The following is a 21,119-nucleotide window of genomic DNA, read 5'->3' on the forward strand; positions in this document are numbered from 1 at the left end:
TTCATGACTGAACAAAAACGGAATCTCTCAGCCATTTCTACTTTTCTTTATTGGGTTGCTGCAATGTGGTTGGATATCAAGATGGTGGTATGAGTGTGGGATGGTACTGAGTGTGGTGCATACATACATACATACATACAGCTCAAAAAAATAAAGAACACTTAAACAACACAATGTAACTCCAAGTCAATAACACTTCTGTGAAATCAAACTGTCCAGTTATGAAGCAACACTGATTGTGAATCAATTTCTCCTGCTGTTATGCAAATGGAACAGACAACTGGTAGAAATGATAGGCAATTAGCAAGATACCCCCTATAAAGGAGTGGTTCTGCAGGTGGTGACCACAGACCATTTCTCTGTTCTCATCCTTTTTGGCTGTTGTTTTTATCACTTTTTCATTTTGCCATTGCTCTCACCCCTAGAGGTACAGTAGCATGAGGCGGTGTCTACAGTACAACCCACAGAAGTTGCTCAGGTAGTGCAGTTCATCCAGGATGGCACATCAGTGCGAGCTGTGGCAAGAAGGGTAGTTGTGTCTGTCATCAGTGTCCAGAGCATGGAGCAGATACCAGGAGATGTGAAGGGAGCCATAGGAGGGCAACAACCCAGTAGCAGGACCGTTACCTCCTCCTTTGTGCAAGGAGGAACAGGAGGAGCACTGCCAGAGCCCTGCAAAATGCCCTCCAGCAGGCCACAAATGTGCATGTGTCTGCACAAACTGTTAGAAACCGACTCCATGAGGGTGGTATGAGGGCCCGATGTCCACAGATGGGGGTTGTGCTCACAGCCCAACACCGTGCAGGACGCTTGGCATTTGCCACAGAACACCAGGATTGGCAAAGTTGCCACTGGCGCCCTGTGCACTTCACAGATGAAAGCAGGTTCACATTGAGCACATGTGACAGCTGTGACAGAGTCTGGAGACGCAGTGGAGAGGGATCTGCTGCCTGCAACATCCTTCAGCATGACCGGTTTGGCAGTGGGTCAGTAATGGTGTGGGGTGGCATTTCTTTGGAGGGCCAGACAGCGCTCCATGTGCTTGCCAGAGGTAGCCTGACTGCCATTAGGTACCGAGATGAGATCCTCAGACCCCTTGTGAGACCATACGCTGGTGCGGTTGGCCCTGGGTTCCTCCTAATGCAGAACAATGCCAGACCTCTTGTGGCTGGAGTGTGTCAGCAGTTCCTGCAAGATAAAGACATTGAAGCTATGGACTGGCCCGCCCATTCCCCAGACCTGAATCCGATTGAGCACATCTGGGACATAATGTCTTGCTCCATCCACCTCATCAGGAGCATGCCCAGGCGTTGTAGGGAGGTCATACAGGCACGTGGAGGCCACACACAATACTGAGCCTCATTTTGACTTGTTTTAAGGACATTACATTAAAGTTGGATCAGCCTGTAGTGTGTTTTTCCACTTTAATTTTGGGGGTGACTCCAAATCCAGGCCTCCATTGGTTAATAAATTTGATTTCCATTGATGATTTTTGTGTGATTTTGTTGTCAGCACATTCAACTTTGTACAGAACAAAGTATTCAATGAGAATATTTCATTCATTCAGATCTAGGATGTGTTGTTATTTGAGTGTTCCCTTTATTTTTTTGAGTAGTGTGTGTGTGTGTGTGTATATATGTATGTATGTATATATTATAATCTCCGCTGTCATATGGCTTAAAATAAAAAATTAACACTTCATGTACTGTGCTCTTTGTATGCACATGAAGAAAAATGAGATCAGAGCATGTTATCAAACTCTGCACAGTGTTCTTAATCCCTTCTAGAAGTAATGATCCAGAGTTTAGCTGGTCCAGTATGCCTCTGTATAAAAGGAGCTATAGAGTCTGTGCGGAGCCTTGTCCACATATTGGGAGAGGCGCTTTATCATGTATCTTTTTAAGCTGCAGGTTCAATTCTCTTCTGCTGTTTTGAGGTGGAAGAATAGTGCTGCATACTTCACTATTGCATCTGTCAGATACAGTGGCTTGCAAAAGTATTCCCCTCACCCCTGGCATTGATTTTCTTTTTATTATGAAGAAAGCTACAAATAGGACAAAATAACTGAAAACTTCAGTGTGCATAACTATTCACCCCCCTGAAGTCAGTACTTTGTAGAGCCTCCTTTTGCAGCAATTACTGCTGCAAGTCGCTTTGGATAAGTCTATTAGCTTTCCACATCTTGCTACTAGGATTTTTGCCCATTTCTCAAGGCAAAACTGCTCCAGCTCCTTCGTTAGATGGTTTCCTCTGGTGAACAACAATCTTCAAGTCTGACCACAGATTCTCAATTGGATTAAGGCTTTGATTAGACCACTCCGAAACATTTACACGTTTCCCCTTAAACCACTCGAGTGTTGCTTTAGCAGTATGCTTTAGGTCATTGTCTTTTTGGAAGGTGAACCTCCGTCGCAGTCTCAAATCAGGTTTTGCTCAAGAATAACTGTATTTTGCACCATCCATCTTCCCCTTGACTCGGACCATTTTCCCTGTCCCTGTTGCCGAACAACTTCCCCACAGCATGATGCTGCCACCACCATGGTTCACTGTGGGGGATGGTGTTCTTGGGGTGATGAGCTATGGTGTTTTTGCCCCAGACATAGCATTTACCTTGTTGGCTAAAATGTTCAATTTTGGTCTCTGACGACAGCACCTTCCTCCATACATTTGGGGAGTCTCCCACATGTCTTTTGGCAAACTCCAAAACAAGCCTTACAATTTTTGTGTGCAAGTAAAGGCTTTTTTTCTGCCCACTCTTTCATAAAGGTCACCTCTATGGCGTGTACGGCTTATTATGGTCGTATGGACAGATACTAGTGTCTCTGCTTGGGAACCCTATAGCTCCTTCAGGGTTACCTTTTGGTCTTTGTGCTGCCTCTGATTAATGCCCTCCTTGCCCGGGCTGAGAGTTTTGGTGGGCGGTCCTCTCCTGGCAGGTTTGTTGTGGTACCATGTTCTTTCCATTTGATGATAGTGGATTTGATGGTGCTCCGAGGGATCATCAGAGATTGGGATATGTTTTTATAACCCAACCCTGACTTGTACTTCTCAACAACTTTGTCCCTGACTTGTTTGGAGATCTCCTTGTCTTCATGGTGTTGTTTGGTTAGTGGTGCCTCTTGCTTAATGGTGTTGCAGCCTCTGGCCTTTCAGAAAAGGTAAAGTGTATATACTGACAGCCCATGTGACACTTAGTGAAAGAAAGTCCACCTGTGTGCAATCTAAGCATGTGACTTTTATGAATGTAATTGCTTGCACCAGAAATGTTTAGGGGATTCATAGCAAAAGGGGTGAATACCATACAATTGTCACATGCCAATTTTTAGTTATTTGATCCCATAAATTTAATTAATACCTATATTTTTCTCGCTTCACCAACTTAGACTATTTAGTTGTGATGCATCAGAACTCAAATCGTATTACAAACATATTTGAACACGGGTTGTAATATAACAATGAGTAAAAAGCCAAGGGTGTGAATACTTTCGCAAGCCACTGTATGATGTAAACAGTGACTGAGGAGCCTCCCAAAGCTAATTGTGAATATGGTGTTTAACTGGGGGTTCAGACAACTGTATTATAACTCGGGTCAGTAGTGTCCACCAATTTAGACAAGCTCTTACTCTTCTGCGTATCATGGGAGCCGCCTGTTCTTGACCTGCTCTAATCTAGTCTGTAAATTGGTCCATGTGAAAAACTATTGTTTTGCACAACCACATTTGGTTATTATTGGATCAGTGTTCTGTCCGTTGAGCACATGGACAATATATTGACCAAAATTACGTCCCTCTGAATTTGGCCTTTGTCAAGACCTGAAGTTGTAGCAAGATCTAAGCTCAAAGCCAATTAAAAACATATGAACATTATTGTAACTTTAGCGAGTCAGGCTGTGAATACAGTCTTCTGCCTTGCACCTGCATCCTATACAATTCATAGTATCCATCTTTTAGCTATGGATATGACACTGCTGATCTAGAGAACCTCAGCCCCATGTGTCTCTGTAAGACGTAGACCAGAGTGAGGATGTATGTGACGTATCCTGGCACTAAGAATGTTTCCATGTGTGTCCATTCTCTTTTCTCATGTTGATCTTTACCTGGTGTATTTCACAGGATGAAGGCCTCATGCACATAGATCTTGTAATATGGTGACCATAACTGTCTCAGACTGTTCCACTGTACAATCGCTTGGCATGGATGCTAAACAACCCCACTTTTTTTTTTTTTTTGTTACAGTTTCTATACTTTTTTACTCCATTCTAGCTAAGATCTGCGGTTACTATTATGACGTTGTAGATGGTTGTCCTGTGCGTGGGTTAAGCATTGTATTAGGCTGTAGCATATAAGTATATGGTCGAGGTGGTTTTTGCACCGGCTGATGGATTACCTATTTTGCTGCAGGAACCGAGGAGCAGAAGCGGCTTGTTATTGGTGGTGAGGCTTGTTTATGGGGAGAGTTTGTAGATGCGTCAAACCTTATGCCAAGATTATGGTAAGTGAAAACCGTCTCTCATTTCATATTAATGAGACACTGAAGCTTTATGTATAATATATATAGAGATCTAGATCTCGTGTGATGCATTTTGCATAACTGTATGGCCATTGCTCTTATTACATAGGCCCAGAGCCAGCGCGGTCGCAGAAAGACTATGGAGTGATAAAGATGTCACCTCCGTTGGGGATGCCTACAGCAGACTTATTAAGCATCGTTGTCGTATGGTCAGGTAAGCCACAGATCTTCAGCCTCCAGATAACTTGATGTCAAGGCCACACAAAGCTTCCTACTGAATTTTGTTCTTATGGGGCTTATATTTGACTAGTGTCAAATGTTGCTTCTATTTTTTTACAAACTAAGAGGAAAAACCCTTTTAGGTTTGTGTTCAGTGTGTTTTGTTTTTTTTGTTTTTGAGGTGTTCAAAAACCAAATTTTTCAAGTTCCAGAAACTCATTTTGTTTGGAGTCTCATTTTTATTGTCTGATTTGTGAAACCGTTTTGAAGAATTCCTGCCCTTGAAGTGTTCTTCTGATTGGACAGTGTTTTAGTTTGGAGCGGATTTCATCAGGATCCATATCAAAAAGGGGAGAAAAAGGAAAGAAGGTGTGAATATATAATTATTTAAAATGCATATACTTTTATTAAATTATTAAAATAGATAATATATGAGTACAAATTACTCATGCATCCACAGTTGCATATAGGGTAACTATCATTGTTTTTATAGACAGTACCCACTAATAAATCCGGTTAAATGGTGTGTTGGAGTTCAAATTGGGAATGCCAAGACCCAGTCCCTTAATTAGTTGGGTTGTAGCTGTATATTATACATGGAGTTCCCATTGGATAGATGATATATTAATGGGGATAAATTCTATCATCTATCCAATGGAAACTCCATATATAATATACAGCTACAACCCAACTAATTAAGGGACTGGGTCTTGGCATTCCCAATTTGAACTCCAACACACCATTTAACCGGATTTATTAGTGGGTACCGTCTATAAAAACAATATGATGGTTACCCTATATGCATCTGTGGATGCATGAGTAATTTGTACTTGCATATTATCTATTTTAATAATTTTAATAAAGTATATGCACTTTAAATAATTATTAGGGTTGAGCGAGTATGCTTGGGCTGAGCTCCGAGTATTTATAGCTGCTCGGGGCTGAGGTTAAATCGCTCCCGTGTGCATGATTTGCAACTGTTTGACAACTTTATTACATGTGAGGAATGTCTATTTAGACCATGACAGCACCACGAGAGAGGGAATCCGCCCACCAAGGACAGGAAACCTACAGGCTTAAAAGGGGGCGGCCCTCCCTCTCGCCTCAGTTTGGTTTCCTGTCCTTGATGGAGGAAGCCGGTCGCAGGCAAAAGAACGTGGATGGTGACGGCTGTCGATCCTGCGCCCCTGTCTGGGGACGGCAGCTCCAGCGTTGCCTATGCTCGTGCGCCCCTATATGGGAGAGGCACAGCATCCTGAGCACTGGGGGCTCCTTTTGCAGTGGGGCTGCGCCCCTGTCTGGGATGGCATCCCCTTTTCTGCCTCAAGCCAGGTGCGCCTCCCGTGGGAGTGTAGGCCCTGGCTGAGCCCCAAAAGTGCAGTGGGGTCTGCATCCCGAGTGGGGGTGACAGCCCACCATAACCATGGGGAGGGGGGACGAGGGCCAAGGCGATTGTGTCCCCTCGCCCTGCCCTGGGTGAACACAGCGCGGTGCATTGCTAAAGCGCGGCTTACCTGAGGGAGCGCTGACAGCATGTGTCCTCGCGCGAAGCTCGTGCGGCGCGTACTTCCGGGTTTCGGTGAGTCGCGGCCCGATGACGTCACCGCGACTCAGCGATCATGTGACGGTGGCAAAAGAGCGCGAAATTCAAAAAAAAAAAAAAAATGGAAAAAGTGTGCTGATGCGCTGCTAGAGGGGAGGAGTCAATACCTATTTAAACTATCAGGTAACATGGCTCAGTGCTTCCCAAAGCTTCATTTTTTCATCATGGAGTCTGAAGGTGTCCAGTTGCAGCAGCAGCAGGTGGAGCAGCCGCCATCTTCACCATCTCAGCGGCTGTCTGGGGAGCCCCAAAAAACGTATCGCGCACGTGGTTCTGGTAGCCGGTCCTCAGGAAAACAGAACTCGGGGTCTAGGTCTGGTCACCATACCTCCGGTAGAACGGACGAATCTGCAGCCTCTAGGGAAGGTCCCCCGGCTGAGAAGGGTCCTTCCTCCAATCCGGTACCAGCTGTTTTTTCTTCCTGAGCCGCCTGGGTAAGTGATCTTCGAGTAAGTTCACTTAGTAATATGGTATCCCTTCTCCCCTTCTAAATTTTAACAGGGGAAGAAATGTACCGCCAAGGCAAGGCATATACAGTGTGCACTATGCAAGTCTCTTCTTCCTGACGGATACCCTAAAAAGCTATGTCAGTTATGCATAAACCAGACACTGGCAGAAGAGGGTCCTGCTCTAACTTCTGGTTTAAAAACCTTAGTTAAAACAGATTCGCAAGGTCCTCTCCAAGAGAGTTAAAGAGAAAGTGAACTCTGACTGTGAGATCCCCTTAGTCTTGGATGACCCCCTATCCTCTCCCTGAGTCGGATTCAGATAATGCAGCCTTTTCCTCAGCTTCCTCCTCTGATAGTGGTGTGGGACAAAATTGCTTCCCCCTTGGTGAAGTGGACGGATTGATTTAAAATGCTTCGGTCCACTATGGGCATCACAGAGGCCAGGCAGGAGAAGTCAGTCCAGGACGTTATGTTCGGGGGGCTGGGTCAAAGGAAGAGAAGGAGTTTTCCGTTGAACGAAAAGATTCAGGGCTTAATCCTTAGTGAATGGAAAAAAACGGAAAGGAAGTGCGCTCTACCTCCATTCATCAAAAGGAAGTACTCCTTTGAGGAATCGGCCTCTTCCTCCTGGGAAAAAGCCCCCAAGATAGATGTGGCCATTTCCAAAGCCTCTAAGAGTTCCTCCCTTCCGTTTGATGATATGGGAGCTCTTAAAGACCCCCTGGATAGAAAGGCTGATTCTTTCCTTAGAGGGACCTGGGAGACTTCGGCGGGAGCCCTAAAACTCGCGGTGGCAGCTACTTGTACCGCCAGGTCCCTAATGATCTGGCTGGACCAGCTTGAAGCCCATCTTAAAAACAATACCCCCAGGAAGGAAATATTGGCAGACATGTCTCTTCTTCAGGGGGCGGCAGCCTTTCTAGCGGACGCATCGGAAGATTCTGTTAGACATGGCGGCCGACCTTGCTGCTAATCTAACTCGGCCCGGAGAGCCTTGTGGCTAAAATGTTGGCCGGGGGACATTCATGCGAGGACAAGACTCTGTGCTATCCCTTGTGAAGGGGGACATGTTTTTGGGTCGGTTCTGGATGAGCTACTGGATAGAGCAAGTGACACAAAAAGGGGCTTTCCTAACCTATCTGCCCCCACGTACAAACGTCCTTTTCGGAAAAGAAGGTTTCTACATAATAAGCGCCAGAAGGGTCAGGATAAATGGGAAGACCGTAGACCGAAAGGTAAAGGGCTCCTGTTCGGATCCTCTTCTGCTAGCCAAGGCCCCCGAAAACCGAGCCAATGACTCGCGGCCCAGGTAGGGGGGAGGTTATTGGGCTTCTTATCTGCCTGGACAAATATTTCTTCTAATAATTGGATCCTTGGTCTGGTAGGTTCCGGCCTGAGACTCGACTTTCAGCGAGTCCCTCGTGGGAGGTTCGTCCTGACCCCAAACCGGTCCTCAACACGGGAGCAGATGGCCCTACAAGTGGAGGTCCTGAATCTGGTCCATAAGGCCGTCTTAGTGGAGGTCCCGATAGCAGAAAAGGGACTGGGGTTCTACTCACCGTTATTTTTGGTCACTAAACCTGACGGATCCTTTAGGTGTATTATTAACCTTAAGGCCCTGAATAAATTTTTGTTAATTCCCACCTTTAAAATGGAGTCCATTAAGTCTACTATAAAACTATTGTTTTCAGGCTGTCACATGGTAGTTTTGAATCTAAAGGATGCATATTACCATATACCTATACACAGAAGCTTCCAAAAATACCTTAGAGTGGCCTTGGTCATAGGGGATGAAATCAAACCTTTCCAATTTGCGGCCTTGCCATTCGGTCTCGCTATAGCCCCTAGAGTATTTACGAAGGTGATAGCGGAGGTGATGGCTCATGTACGGGAACATAATGTGTTAATTATCCCTTACTTAGATGATTTTTTGATCATTGGGGACTCAGCCTCTCAATGTGTCTCCCATCTTAAATTGGTCTCCTCTATTCTGGAAGACCTGGGCTGGATTCTAAATCTGGAGAAATCCAGGGTAGTCCCTTCGAGTACAGCAGTTCCTAGGTATCATGCTAGATTCAGACCTCCAGATGTGTTTCCTTCCAGAAGCCAAAAAACAGAAGGTCAAAAGGCTGGTGGAAGGAGCTCTTGCGAACCCGGTCATGTCCCTTAGGGCTGCAATGTCCTTACTTGGTACCCTAATATCTTGTCTGCCGGGGGTAATGTGGGCACAATACCACTCCAGAGTTTTACAGTGGGACGTCCTACAGAATGAGGTCTCCTTACGTGGGCACTTGGAGAGACGGATGTTCTTATCTCCTCGGTCTATTGACTCTACAGTGGTGGGTGAATTTAGAAAATTTATCTCAAGGAGTTCCCTGGGTGGTCAGAATGTCTGCAATAATTACAACTGACGCAAGTCTACATGGATGGGGAGCTCACTTGGGGGATATGATTGCCCAGGGGTTCTGGTCGGACGCTGAGAGAGCTCTTTCCTCTAATACCAGGGAACTACTGGCAGTTGATAGGGCTGTTAATCATTTCTTACCATTCCTTCACAATAAGAACATTAGGATCCTGTCCGATAATAATATAGCAGTAGCTTATATTAACCATCAGGGGGGTACTCGTGCTGGATCGCTAATGAGAGTGGCGGATCATCTCTTTCAGATCTCGGAACGCCATCTCCTCTCTTTGACAGCCCTACACATCAAATGGAAATAAAATTCAAAGGCAGACTTCTTAAGCCGTCATTTTTTAAGGCAAGGCGAATGGGAACTAAAACAGGACATTTTTTCCCTATTAGTCCGGAAATGGTGTCTTCCGGTGGTGGATCTCTTCGCCACAAAGGTTTTTTTGCTCCCTAGATCCGAGAGAAAGGCCCCTGACAGTAGACGCTCTCCAAGTCCCTTGGAACTTCAGTCTGGCCTATGCCTTCCCACCGTTAAACCTTCTGCCTATGGTGCTAAGAAAGATCAGAGAGGACAAGGCAAGGGTCCTCTTGATCGCCCCCTTTTGGCCCAAAAGGCCCTGGTTCTCATGCCTGAGGAACATGTCCGTCTCGGACCCTTGGGTCCTGCCCGACGTTCCGGATCTCCTCAGCCAGGGTCCAGTGCTCCTTCCGCCAGCTCCGGGCCTCCACTTGATGGCGTGGAATTTGAGAGGTCCCTGCTAGAACTAAAAGGTTTTTCCCAGAGTCTAGTATCTACTTTATTACGTAGTAGAAAGCCTGTCACTACCAAAATTTATGCAAAAATTTGGAACAAGTTTTTATGCTTTTCTAAATCTTCAGTGGATAAGGGAGTGCCAATTGGGAAGATTTTAGAGTTCCTACAAAGGGGCTTCGAGCTGGGGTTAGCAACGAGCACCTTGAAGGTCCAAGTGTCGGCACTAGGTGCTCTCTATAACTGTGTCCTCGCAGAAAACTATTGGATTTCCCGCTTTATAAAAGCAGTAGGTAGGTCCAGGCCGGTTACCAAAACTAATGTCGTTCCATGGGACCTAAACCTGGTTCTGAAAGCGTTAGCTGGGTCACCCTTTGAGCCGATAGTTCTGTATCCCTGAGATCTATTACCCTCAAAACAGCGCTTCTTGTAGCCCTAACATCTGCTAGGAGGATTGGTGATATTCAGGCTCTGTCCTCTGGCCCTCCCTTCACCCAGGTCCTGGACGACAGAATAATTCTTAGAGCAGATCCAGCATACTTGCCTAAGGTAGCTTCCCGGTTTCATAGACTTCAGAAAGTAATATTACCCTCTTTTTGCCTGAACCCTAGTAATCAGAGAGAAGCAGATTTCCATGCTTTAGATGTGAGAAGGTGTGTGGTTAGGTACCTTGTTGTCACTCAGCCCTTTAGGAGAGAGAGTTCCCTGTTTATCTCCTATCAGGGAGTTAGGAAGGGGCTTAAGGTCTCTAGATCCACCATAGCTAGATGGATTAGGGAGGCCATTACGCTAGCCTATGTATCCAGCGGAGAGGAAGCACCTCGTGGCCTGAAAGCTCACTCTACCTGGGCGGTGGCAACCTCATGGGCAGAGAGGTCTGGCGTCTCGATGGAGGACATATGTAAGGCTGCTACCTGGTCTTCTCCATCTACCTTCTATAAGCACTATAGACTAGATCTGGGTGCTTCGTCTGACCTCACATTTGGGAGAAGGGTGCTCCAAGCGGTGGTTCCTCCCTAGAATCTTCATCTCTGCAATTCTCTCGTGGTGCTGTCATGGTCGACCGGTAAAGAGATTAGTTACTTACCGGTAACGGGATTTCTCAGAGACCATGACAGCACCCTTATATTCCCTCCCTTCACCCCTTTTTGGGAGCACTTCTTATCTGTTTTCATTCTTTATGCTCACACATTGGTGTTGTAACCTGATCACCGAGCATCTGTAAATACTCGGAGCTTGGCCCGAGCATACTCGGCGAAAGGGTTAATAAAACATACTCGCTCAACACTAATAATTATATATTCACACCTTCTTTCCTTTTTCTCCCCTTTTTGGTATGATTTAATCGGTGGTGCACCCCTGTGGATATAGGTCTGATGAGATTTGACTTAGTTTCAGGTTTCATCAGGATCCATCCACACTAAACAAGTGTTGTGCACTTTCTTTTTTTCCACCAGGTGTCTTTCACATCCCCTTCAGGGAAAAAAACTCAATTTCCCATAGAAATAAATAGGAAAAAAACTTTCAAGCGTTTTTGGAGAGCATCATTGCAAGAACTGTAACAACATAGCCGTGAGTCTGTTCACATGGAATTCCTTGACGTGGATTTTGAAGCTGATTCTGCTCCCAAATACATATGTAAAACAGATTCAGGCTCTCTGAATAAGCTTCTTGTTGAGTTTAACAGGGAAAGTTGCCATTCATACATGAGGAAGCTGTTTTTGTGGGGAGGAATAGGGCTCCAGTTTGGGAAAAGCAAAATGTCAATTCTTGAAGCAGGGAAAAAAAAGCACCATACATGAAAATCTCATCAAAACCGAAAAGTCTCTGATGCAGATTTATCAGCCAGAAAATGGCACTGCATAACAGATACTAATACCATATTATTCAGGTATTCACCGCTAAAGATTTTTTATGTGCACACTTCTTTTTCAGATAGGCGAACCCACCAAGTTTTTCCCAGAGGAAGACTTCTCAGGAGACGCCGACTTTTTTTATTATTTTCTTTATCCCCTGGAAATGTCTTTTTTTTTTTTTTTCCTTACTGATTCCTGAAAGCTTTTTTTGTCTGTTTTTTTTTAGCGTTTTTTTCCTTACCTACAAGACCTCATGTGTATATACACTCAACAATATAGATCATTGTACAGGTTTCTTTCTGATTCATTCTTTTATATGAAATTAAATTATGAAGTGATTGAGTAGGTTTGCTGAGTGCTGTATTATTGCTTGTTCACACATTTTATTTAAAGCTAAAAATGCTGCAGTTTCCAGTACCAGTAAAATGAATGTGAGTGCTGAAATCTCATGCACATGCTGCTTATTTTTTTTCCTTGCGGACTTTAACCATCGATGCGTTTTTACAAACCTGCAGCAAGTCAATTCTTTGAGTGGTTTTCACTCATTCAAATAAATGTGAAAAAAGCAAGTGAGTGTTTTTCCTGCCAACACTCGAGTATTTGCAGAGGATTTTTCTGGATCAAAACCCAATGTGTTCATACCCATACAGCCGTGTCCTACATGTTCATGAGCCCGAATATAACAATGTGTAATCCTGTATAAATAGACTTGATTTTGAATTCTTTGTATCTCTTTCCTCTAGGCGCAGCATCGCTGCAGAGCCGCTCTACGTTGGATACTGTGAGCATGAGCCCAATTTTTAGACGAATGAAGCCAAAAGAAGGGATGATGGATTGTGGGCCACAATATAGATTACCAATCGCAAGGGGATTTCTTTTTATTCCACAGGGGTCAGCAACTTGTGGCATTCCAGGTGATGTGAAGCCAAAACTCCCAATATGCAAGCTGTCAGGGCATGCTGGGGGTTGTAGTTTCACAACAGCTGGAGTGGTACAAATAGCTGAGCTCTTCTGTAAAGCTTTAAATCAATGATTTATTTTTCTTGAAAAAGTTTAATTGTAAACTTTATTTACAGTTACATGAAATAAAGCTCTTACAGTAACAAGTGGTGTCAATGGTTTTGTCTGAAAATGACAGAGCATTACAAACACATTGCACCCCCCCCCCCCCCATTTTGGCCAGTCATCGCTCTAAAATGAGTGTAAATGTAATAAGTGTGTGCATATCCTCCTTTACTAGATGTGGTGTGCGGGAGGCCAGTGTCATACTGATGCATTTGGTTATGTATATATTGATGTGGGATATGATAAAATCTGAAAGGTCTACCCTATGGTAGTACTTTAAGAAACGCTTACAGGATTAGCAAAATTCTGGTAGCATTTACATCTAAACTGGTTCAAAAATGGCCAGGAAGGCAAATAATTAATGGTCTTGTGCCTATAAGCTGTCACTCACAGCCCTAGGGTTATCAGCATTAGGGTAGAGTCAGACAGCCGTATAACTCAGACGACTATCGCAACACGATGCTCGGACTGACCGGCGGCTCTCCCCACCCTAGCGTGGCAGCATGTATTTCTATGCAGCTGTCACGCTCGGGTGGGGAGAGCCACCGGCCAGTCCGAGCATTGCGTTGCTATCAGTTATATGGCCGTCTGACTCTTCCCTTAGATCGACTATCCAAATATTCCCTCTATCTCCAAAAGAGAATCTAAACAAAGAGCCCCAAACTTAAAAATGTGTTGGAAAGATGTAAATTCTGCATTTCTTATGCACATATGGCCTCTAGACGTCATGCAGAAGCTGCCTTTTGGCTAGATTTTGACCTAGCAAAGCCTTAGGCAATTTACTGCTGTCCTGCTCCATAGCGCCTACAACCAGAGTATCGGGAAACTGGTGGTCTGGTTCTCTGCCTCACCTGCCATGAATTTACCTGTCACTTGTTAAAGGGACTCTCCAGGCGCTCGGTGCATCAAGGCGTGGCAAAACATTTAAATCCACCTTCCCACCTGCTTGTTTTCCCTCAATCTCCACCCTTCTTCTTCTTTGACAGCTCTGGCTTTATACAGCTGGGTGGAGATGGTGTATATAAATGTCTGGCCTCGTCATGAAGCACCGAGCGCCTGTACTTGGTTTCAACAATCATTCTGTGCTTGACAGTCCCTCTAAGGTGTGCGCACCCATACCACATCCACCTACTGAGTGATGGGCATCAAGTGGGGCCGTGTACCTGCATGCTGTCTGAGAAACGAGCTCAGGCTCACGTTGGGGTGGATTATACAATTGATGCCCTGGCAGGCAAAACACTGCAGAACCTTACTGGGCAGACATGTCAGTACTGAGAATGCAGATATTCTGCCCACCAAGGTAGCATCTACTGTGTGGATGGTCCATATACAACCCACCTGGTGTATTGATGTGCTGGATATCGCATGTTATTTACGGCATAATTATTCCACGTATTGAATGGGGTAAAGTGGCTGATTTGTGTAACGCAGTAATTGTGAATAAAAAAATGGCACCACACCATGCAGAATACATGTAGCAGGAAGGAAGTATGCAAGTCTAATAGATAATGGGCAAGTATAGTAATCATACGCTATAATGGGTAAAGCAAGAGTCAACAGTGTATATTATAAAAATACATAATACCTACAAGATATAATACAAATGGGTATATATTGTGCAAATAAGTAACACTCCCTGCAGGAGGTAAAATTACCATACAAGGAAGCACCATAATGAACGGCTGCCATCTCCTAGCTCAGTAATCTGTCTTCACTAAATGCAGATTTTACCTGCAAACTGAGAATTTTAAGAAAAGATCAGCCCTAGGGGTGAAAGAAGCAAAATCCCCTGATTTTAAAAATAAGCAACTTGGTAATATCTTATGTGTACTAATGATTTATGAAATAAAAACGAAAAGTCACTAACCCCTTAACAACATCCGCCATAAATGTACAGCCCAAGTCGGAAGTGCGTGTATGGCACTGGGTGATTCCATCCCATATTTGGCAGGTGAATGCTGTGTGTTACAGCCAGGACCTGCCTCTAACTTTGGGAACACAAGAAAAAAAGTTTCTTTGCATTTTCCAAGATCCATGATAGTTTGTTAGTATAAATAAACACAATTTTGTATGAGTAGGATCTCCTGGACGCTGTATTCACCTAAACCCATTTGCTCATCCTCTTCGCGTCAGCTTCCCTGGTTACCAGCAGTTACCCCTTCAGTGTCTTTTGGTTGGTGAGGAGACGAAGTGGGAATAGTGGGGAGAACAGTTTACACTTATAATGAAGGGAGTTATGGCTGCCCTGTTTGCACTTTGCCTTCTTGGAGGAGGAGCGGTATATGTTCAGCACCGCTTTCCCTCCTTATGTGGGGATAAGCAGGGGTGAAGATCCTTATTTTACAGCTAGAGTGGAAAAGAAAAATAAGCTAAAATAATAAAAAGAGAGGTTCTGCAAAGACGGGGAGGTGTGCCTCCATTAAATACTAAGCTAAAACTGATCAGCTCAGTGCTTCCAGAAAGGGGAAGATATCTGGCGGAAAGAGCAAACACTTTTTTTTTTAAAGTACTACTGGGGACTTTGACCATAGATATCAGCAATATATGTTCCCTGTGTGCACAAAAATACTTACCAGTCAGTCTTCGGCTGTTCCCAGTGCCACTCTGGACCTCTTCTGCACCACATGACTGGATTTGTGGAGGGGTAAAGCCCTTACATGTGAATGCCATAAAACTTGATTTATTCTAGTAAACTTTTATACAAATAATAAATACAGTATATAGCTGGAAATGATAAGCGTCAGTAATGTTTATAGAAGTCCCTTCTTCCTAAGTAGAGAATTCTGGTCCTGGGAATTCATGGCTTCATAGTTAGATAGCTCTAGAGTAAATGTGGCGCTCCCTGATGTTACTGAGCGCAGATCAGTAGAATAGCCCTGAAAGAGATATGGGAATATTGTGAGGGTTGTAAATGCCTTAGACTAAGCAAGAGTTACTTGTATCTGCTTCTATTATGGTGCCTTTATAACATGTCAGTTACACTGCTCAAAAAATAAAGGGAACACTCAAATAACACATCCTAGATCTGAATGAATGAAATAAATATTCTCATTGAATACTTTGTTCTGTACAAAGTTGAATGTGCTGACAACAAAATCACACAGAAATCAAATTTATTAACCAACGGAGGCTTGGATTTGGAGTCGCCCCCAAAATTACAGTGGAAAAACACACTACAGGCTGATCCAACTTTAATGTAATGTCCTTAAAACAAGTCAAAATGAGGCTCAGTATTGTGTGTGGCCTCCACGTGCCTGTATGACCTCCCTACAACGCCTGGGCATGCTCCTGATGAGGTTGCGGATGATCTCCTGTGGGATCTCCTCCCAGACCTGGACTAAAGCATCCGCCAACTCCTGGACAGTCTGTGGTGCAATGTGACGTTGGTGGATGGAGCGAGACATGATGTCCCAGATGTGCTCAATCGGATTCAGGTCTGGGGAATGGGCGGGCCAGTCCATAGCTTCAATGCCTTCATCTTGCAGGAACTGCTGCCACACTCCAGCCACATGAGGTCTGGCATTGTCCTGCATTTGGAGGAACCCAGGGCCAACCGCACCAGCATATGGTCTCACAAGGGGTCTGAGGATCTCATCTCGGTACCTAATGGCAGTCAGGCTACCTCTGGCGAGCACATGGAGGGCTGTGCAGCCCTCCAAAGAAATGCCACCCTACACCATTACTGACCCACTGCTAAACCGGTCCTGCTGAAGGATGTTGCAGGCAGCAGATCACGCTCCACGGCATCTCCAGACTATCACATGTGCTCAGTGTGAACCTGCTTTCATCTGTGAAGAGTACAGGGTACCAGTGGCGACTTTGCCAATCCTGGTGTTCTGTGGCAAATGCCAAGCGTCCTGCACGGTGTTGGGCTATGAGCATAACGCCCATCTGTGGACGTCGGGCCCTTATACCACCCTCATGGAGTCGGTTTCTAACCGTTTGTGCGCACACATGCACGTTTGTGGCCTGCTGGAGGTCATTTTGCAGGGCTCTGGCAGTGCTCCTCCTGTTCCTCCTTGCACAAAGGAGGAGGTAACTGTCCTGCTACTGGGTTGTTGCCCTCCTACGGCCCCCTCCACGTCTCCTGGTGTACCGGCCTGTCTGCTGGTAGCGCCTCTGGCCACTACATTGACAGACACAGCAAAGCTTGCCACAGCTCGCATTGACGTGCCATCCTGGATGAGCTGCACTACCTGAGAAACTTCTGTGGGTTGTAGAGTCCATCTTCTACTACCACGAGTGTGAAAGCACAACCAACATTCAAAAGTGACCAAAACATCAGCCAGAAAGCATTGGTACTGAGATGTGGTCTGTGGTCCCCACCTGCAGAACCACTCCTTTATTGAGTGTGTCTTGATAATTGCCAATAATTTCCATCTATTGTCTATTCCATTTGCACAACAGCATGTGAAATTGATTGTCAATCAGTGTTGCTTCCTAAGTGGACAGTTTGATGTCACAGAAGTTTGATTTACTTGGGAGTTATATTCTGTGGTTTAAGTGTTCCCTTTATTTTTTTAAGCAGTGTATATACAGCGGGAGAAATAAGTATTGAACACGTCACTAATTTTCTAAGTAAATATGTTTCTAAAGGTGTTAATTTCATACCAATATCACCAGATGTCGGTAACAACCCATTCAATCCACACAGGCAAAGAAATCAAACCATAAATGTCCATTCATATAAGTTATGCACAATAAAGAGATATCACAGAGGGAATAAGTTTTGAACACAAAAAGCGTAGGTACAAAAAGACATGGAAAGTCATGAGACTAGCTGAAATCTATCAGTTAATAGAAAGCAATCCTGACACTTAGTGAAAAATATCAGCTGGTTCGACTGATGGCCTATAAAAAGGTGTCTCATTACCAAGGTGCCACACAAGAAACATCTCACGATGGGTAAAATCAGAGAGCTGTTCCAAAACATACTGATGGCATTGGTTACAAAAGAATTTCTAAACTACTGAAGGTTCCAGTGAGCACTGTTGGGACCTTAATCCGGAATTGTAAAGCACATTATTTCACCATAAACCGGTCATGACCAGGTGCTCACTGCAAGATTTCAGACATTGGAGTAAAAGGAATTATCAGAAGGGTTGTCCAAGAGCCAAGGACCACCCGTTGAGAGCTAGAGAAAGACCTGGAATCAACAGGTACAATTGTTTCAAAGAAAACTAAGTAATGCGCTCAACCTCCATGGCCTGTATGCATGCTCACCACGCAGTCAGTAGTCTGGTAAGATGAGACCAAAATTGAACTCTTTTGATGATAATACAAACCATGTTTAGAGGCCAAAAGACACTGCATATCACCCCCAAAACACCATACCAACAGCGAAGTTCGAAGGTGGGACCATCCTGGTCTGGGGCTGTTTTTCAGCAGACGGCACTGGCAAACTTCATATAACTGAAGAAAGGATAAATGGACAAATGTAGCGAGACATTCTTGATAAAAATCTGCTGCCATCTACCAAGACGATGAAGATGAAACGAGGGTGGACATTTCAGCAAGACAATCCCAAACACACAGCCAAGAAAACTCTCAATTGGTTTCAGAGAAAGAAAATAAAAGCTGCTAGAATGGCCGAGCCAATCACCTGACCTGAATGTAATAGAAAATTCATGGAAGGAGCTAAAGCTCAGAGTTCAAAGAAAGGAGCCCATGGCACCTTCAGGATTTGAAGAGTGTTTGTATGGAAGAATGGGACAAAATCACACCTGAGCAATGCATGTGACTAGTTTGCCTATACAGGAGGCGTCTTGATCAACAACAAAAGGCTTTTGGTTGAAGTATTAAATTTTAGTAAGAGTGTTCAATACTTTTTCCCTGTGTCATTTCTCATTATTACACAAAACAATCTATGGTTTGATTTTCTTTGCCTGTGTGGATTGGATGAGTTGTTACCAACATCTGGTGAGAATTTCATTCCAATAGCACCTTTAGAAATATATTTACTTACAAAATTGGTGATGTGTTCAACACTGATTCCACCCGCTGTATCACAGTACCATTCCGACGTGCATAAAATCTCTGGGGAGGGTGAGCACCTCCACATTGGGCCAAAGTGTTTCTTTTGACCCAAATTTCACTTATGTAATATAGAAGAAAAAGATATTTACCATCAGTTCTGCAAGTGGTGCAAGGGCTATCACAACTTTATTATCTAAGCGATCCTGTATTTCCTGAACATTGCCTCTTCTCTGTGAAAGGTCGGCTAAGACACTGCTCAGGTAATCTTCTCCCATAGTTATTTCCAACCTCATCATTGGTTCCAGAATTTGCTTTCCTGCAGCCTTTAGTGCCTATGGTGACAACCATACAGAAGTGTTGTCTTGAGCCACATTATTGAGGGCTTGTTTGATAACTCGTATGGTGGCGCAGGAAAGTGCACACTTACTTTCTGCATGCATCGTGATACGCAAGCAGACACCATTGTCATCGAAGTGCCAGATAAGACATTAACTTCATGTACAATCACGCCAACGTCCTGCAAGGGGAAACCCAGCAAGGGACCTTTATAAAAGACAAAAAAAGCATAATGGAGGAAATGTATTTCTGCTATCCATCACTAAATCAGCTTTTTGGCCCAATGAGATTTGCCATTTATCTGGATGCAATGCCTACAGAAATCACTTTTGAGAGTACAAGCATTGATTTTCCTCATCTTATATCTAAAATGAGGCTGCAGACAACCAAAAACTGTTGGGAATGTTGCCAAATAGTAGAAAAATATACTTTGTGGTATACTTCTATTTCCTCCGGCTACTAACCTACCTAATCCTGATGTCTCCATTTCCATGTCTGCTCCCGTAACTCCCAGATGCAGCAGACTTGCCGACTTGGGGTTATATTTAACGGAGATCTTTGCTTGACCCCTTATATTCAATCACTCACTCGATCATGTCACTTGCATCTGTAATATGCAACCTTTTTTTTTTTAGCTTTGAAACTTTAAAAAACTCTTAGGCCTCATTCAGACATCACGTATGTGCTCTGTGATTTTCACAGATAGATCATGTACCCATTATAGTCTATGGAACCATATGTCCATGCAAAAATCATGGAGACGTCAGTTTTTTACCAGCATGGATAATAATGTATTAATACAAATGATGGGTCTGTGAAAATCACAAATGGGCTGCACACAGATGCCATCCATGCTCTGTCAGTGATTAACAATGAAATGAATAGGAGAAGCTTTGTGATTTACTGATGTATCCATACTGATTAAACAATGATAGCAAAAGCTGACCACAAACTAATGACACAGTTACCATTTCTTGTTGCATACATGACAAAACACGGACATCTGAATGATGCCTTACTATTGCCTCGATTTATTCTGTCTACTAATTTTTCTTCCTCTTGGTAAATTCTCCCATCTCCAAATCGATCCTGAATGCAGCAGCCAGGCTCATATTCCTGTCCAGCTGATACGCCGATTCCTCCACCCTGTGCCAGTCATTGCACTGGTTGCCCAATGGCTATAGTGAACAACACCCATACTCTCACCCTCAGCTCTCCACAGTTCTTCACCACCCTATATCTCCTCCCTCTTACCTGTCTAACAATACAGAGAGCACGGTAGGGTTGTAAAGATCTAAAACTAACATCCTCTATGATCTGAGCCTCGCACTCCCATCTCCCAGACTTTTCACGTGCTGCACCAGTTGTCTGGAATGCACTGCGCACTGTTTGACACACATCTCTATAGGCAGACATCACCTCAGTACTCTAACTCTTCCCAGCTTTTCCCATCTACATGTTCCTCAATTTGTCCTTTCCATCATCTCTTCCCACACACTCAATAGCGCTTTGTTTCAGGCCATATACAGATACTGGCTGCTGACTGGCTCATGCAGCCTTACATCAGTACCCTTATTATAAAAATAGTTGGACCATACGCTAGAGGCAATTTTTACTTTTCGTGTCATTCCAACTTCCTTGTAAATTGTAAGCTCTTGTGAGCAGGGACCGCAGTCCTCTTGTTTTATTTGGTGTATTATGTTTTAGGGTTCAGTCAGACGCCAGTTTTTCACGTACGAATTCTATTAGTGTTTTTCATCTATTATACTTTATGGGGCTATTAGCTCAATTAGTCCGTGCACAGAGGTGTCTCCCCTTCTTTAGGGCTCGCTCACATGACCGTATAAATTGTACGAGTGCAATTCAATAAAAAAGGGATTGCACTCGGACTAATGTTATTCAATGAGGCAGTGCAGATCGGCATGTTTCCTCAGCTGTATTCAGT

The 21,119-nt window shown here is 44.1% G+C and overlaps 2 protein-coding genes across 6 annotated transcripts in view; one reads left to right on the forward strand and one right to left on the reverse strand.

The window, feature by feature from the left end:
• HEXB (hexosaminidase subunit beta) overlaps positions 1 to 12,903 on the forward strand; it is a 53,743-nt gene extending 40,840 nt beyond the window's left edge. For both annotated transcript variants that reach the window (XM_073679856.1, XM_073679849.1), the window contains exons 12-14: positions 4,401 to 4,491; positions 4,619 to 4,723; positions 12,541 to 12,903. In XM_073679856.1, coding sequence (XP_073535957.1) covers positions 4,401 to 4,491; positions 4,619 to 4,723; positions 12,541 to 12,601 — 257 coding nt within the window. In that variant the 3' untranslated portion in view covers positions 12,602 to 12,903. The remainder of the gene's footprint in view (positions 1 to 4,400; positions 4,492 to 4,618; positions 4,724 to 12,540) is intronic.
• A 2,623-nt stretch (positions 12,904 to 15,526) lies between these two features.
• GFM2 (GTP dependent ribosome recycling factor mitochondrial 2) overlaps positions 15,527 to 21,119 on the reverse strand; it is a 41,357-nt gene continuing 35,764 nt past the window's right edge. For all 4 annotated transcript variants that reach the window (XM_073679895.1, XM_073679868.1, XM_073679877.1 and 1 more), the window contains 3 exons: positions 19,266 to 19,381; positions 18,988 to 19,170; positions 15,527 to 15,738 (listed from right to left, as the gene is read on the reverse strand). In XM_073679895.1, coding sequence (XP_073535996.1) covers positions 15,613 to 15,738; positions 18,988 to 19,170; positions 19,266 to 19,381 — 425 coding nt within the window. In that variant the 3' untranslated portion in view covers positions 15,527 to 15,612. The remainder of the gene's footprint in view (positions 15,739 to 18,987; positions 19,171 to 19,265; positions 19,382 to 21,119) is intronic.

The sequence above is a fragment of the Phyllobates terribilis genome, unplaced genomic scaffold, assembly GCF_046119375.1.
Source record: "Phyllobates terribilis strain yellow unplaced genomic scaffold, ASM4611937v1 Scaffold_1__5_contigs__length_1240528914, whole genome shotgun sequence".
Lineage (NCBI taxonomy): Eukaryota > Metazoa > Chordata > Amphibia > Anura > Dendrobatidae > Phyllobates > Phyllobates terribilis.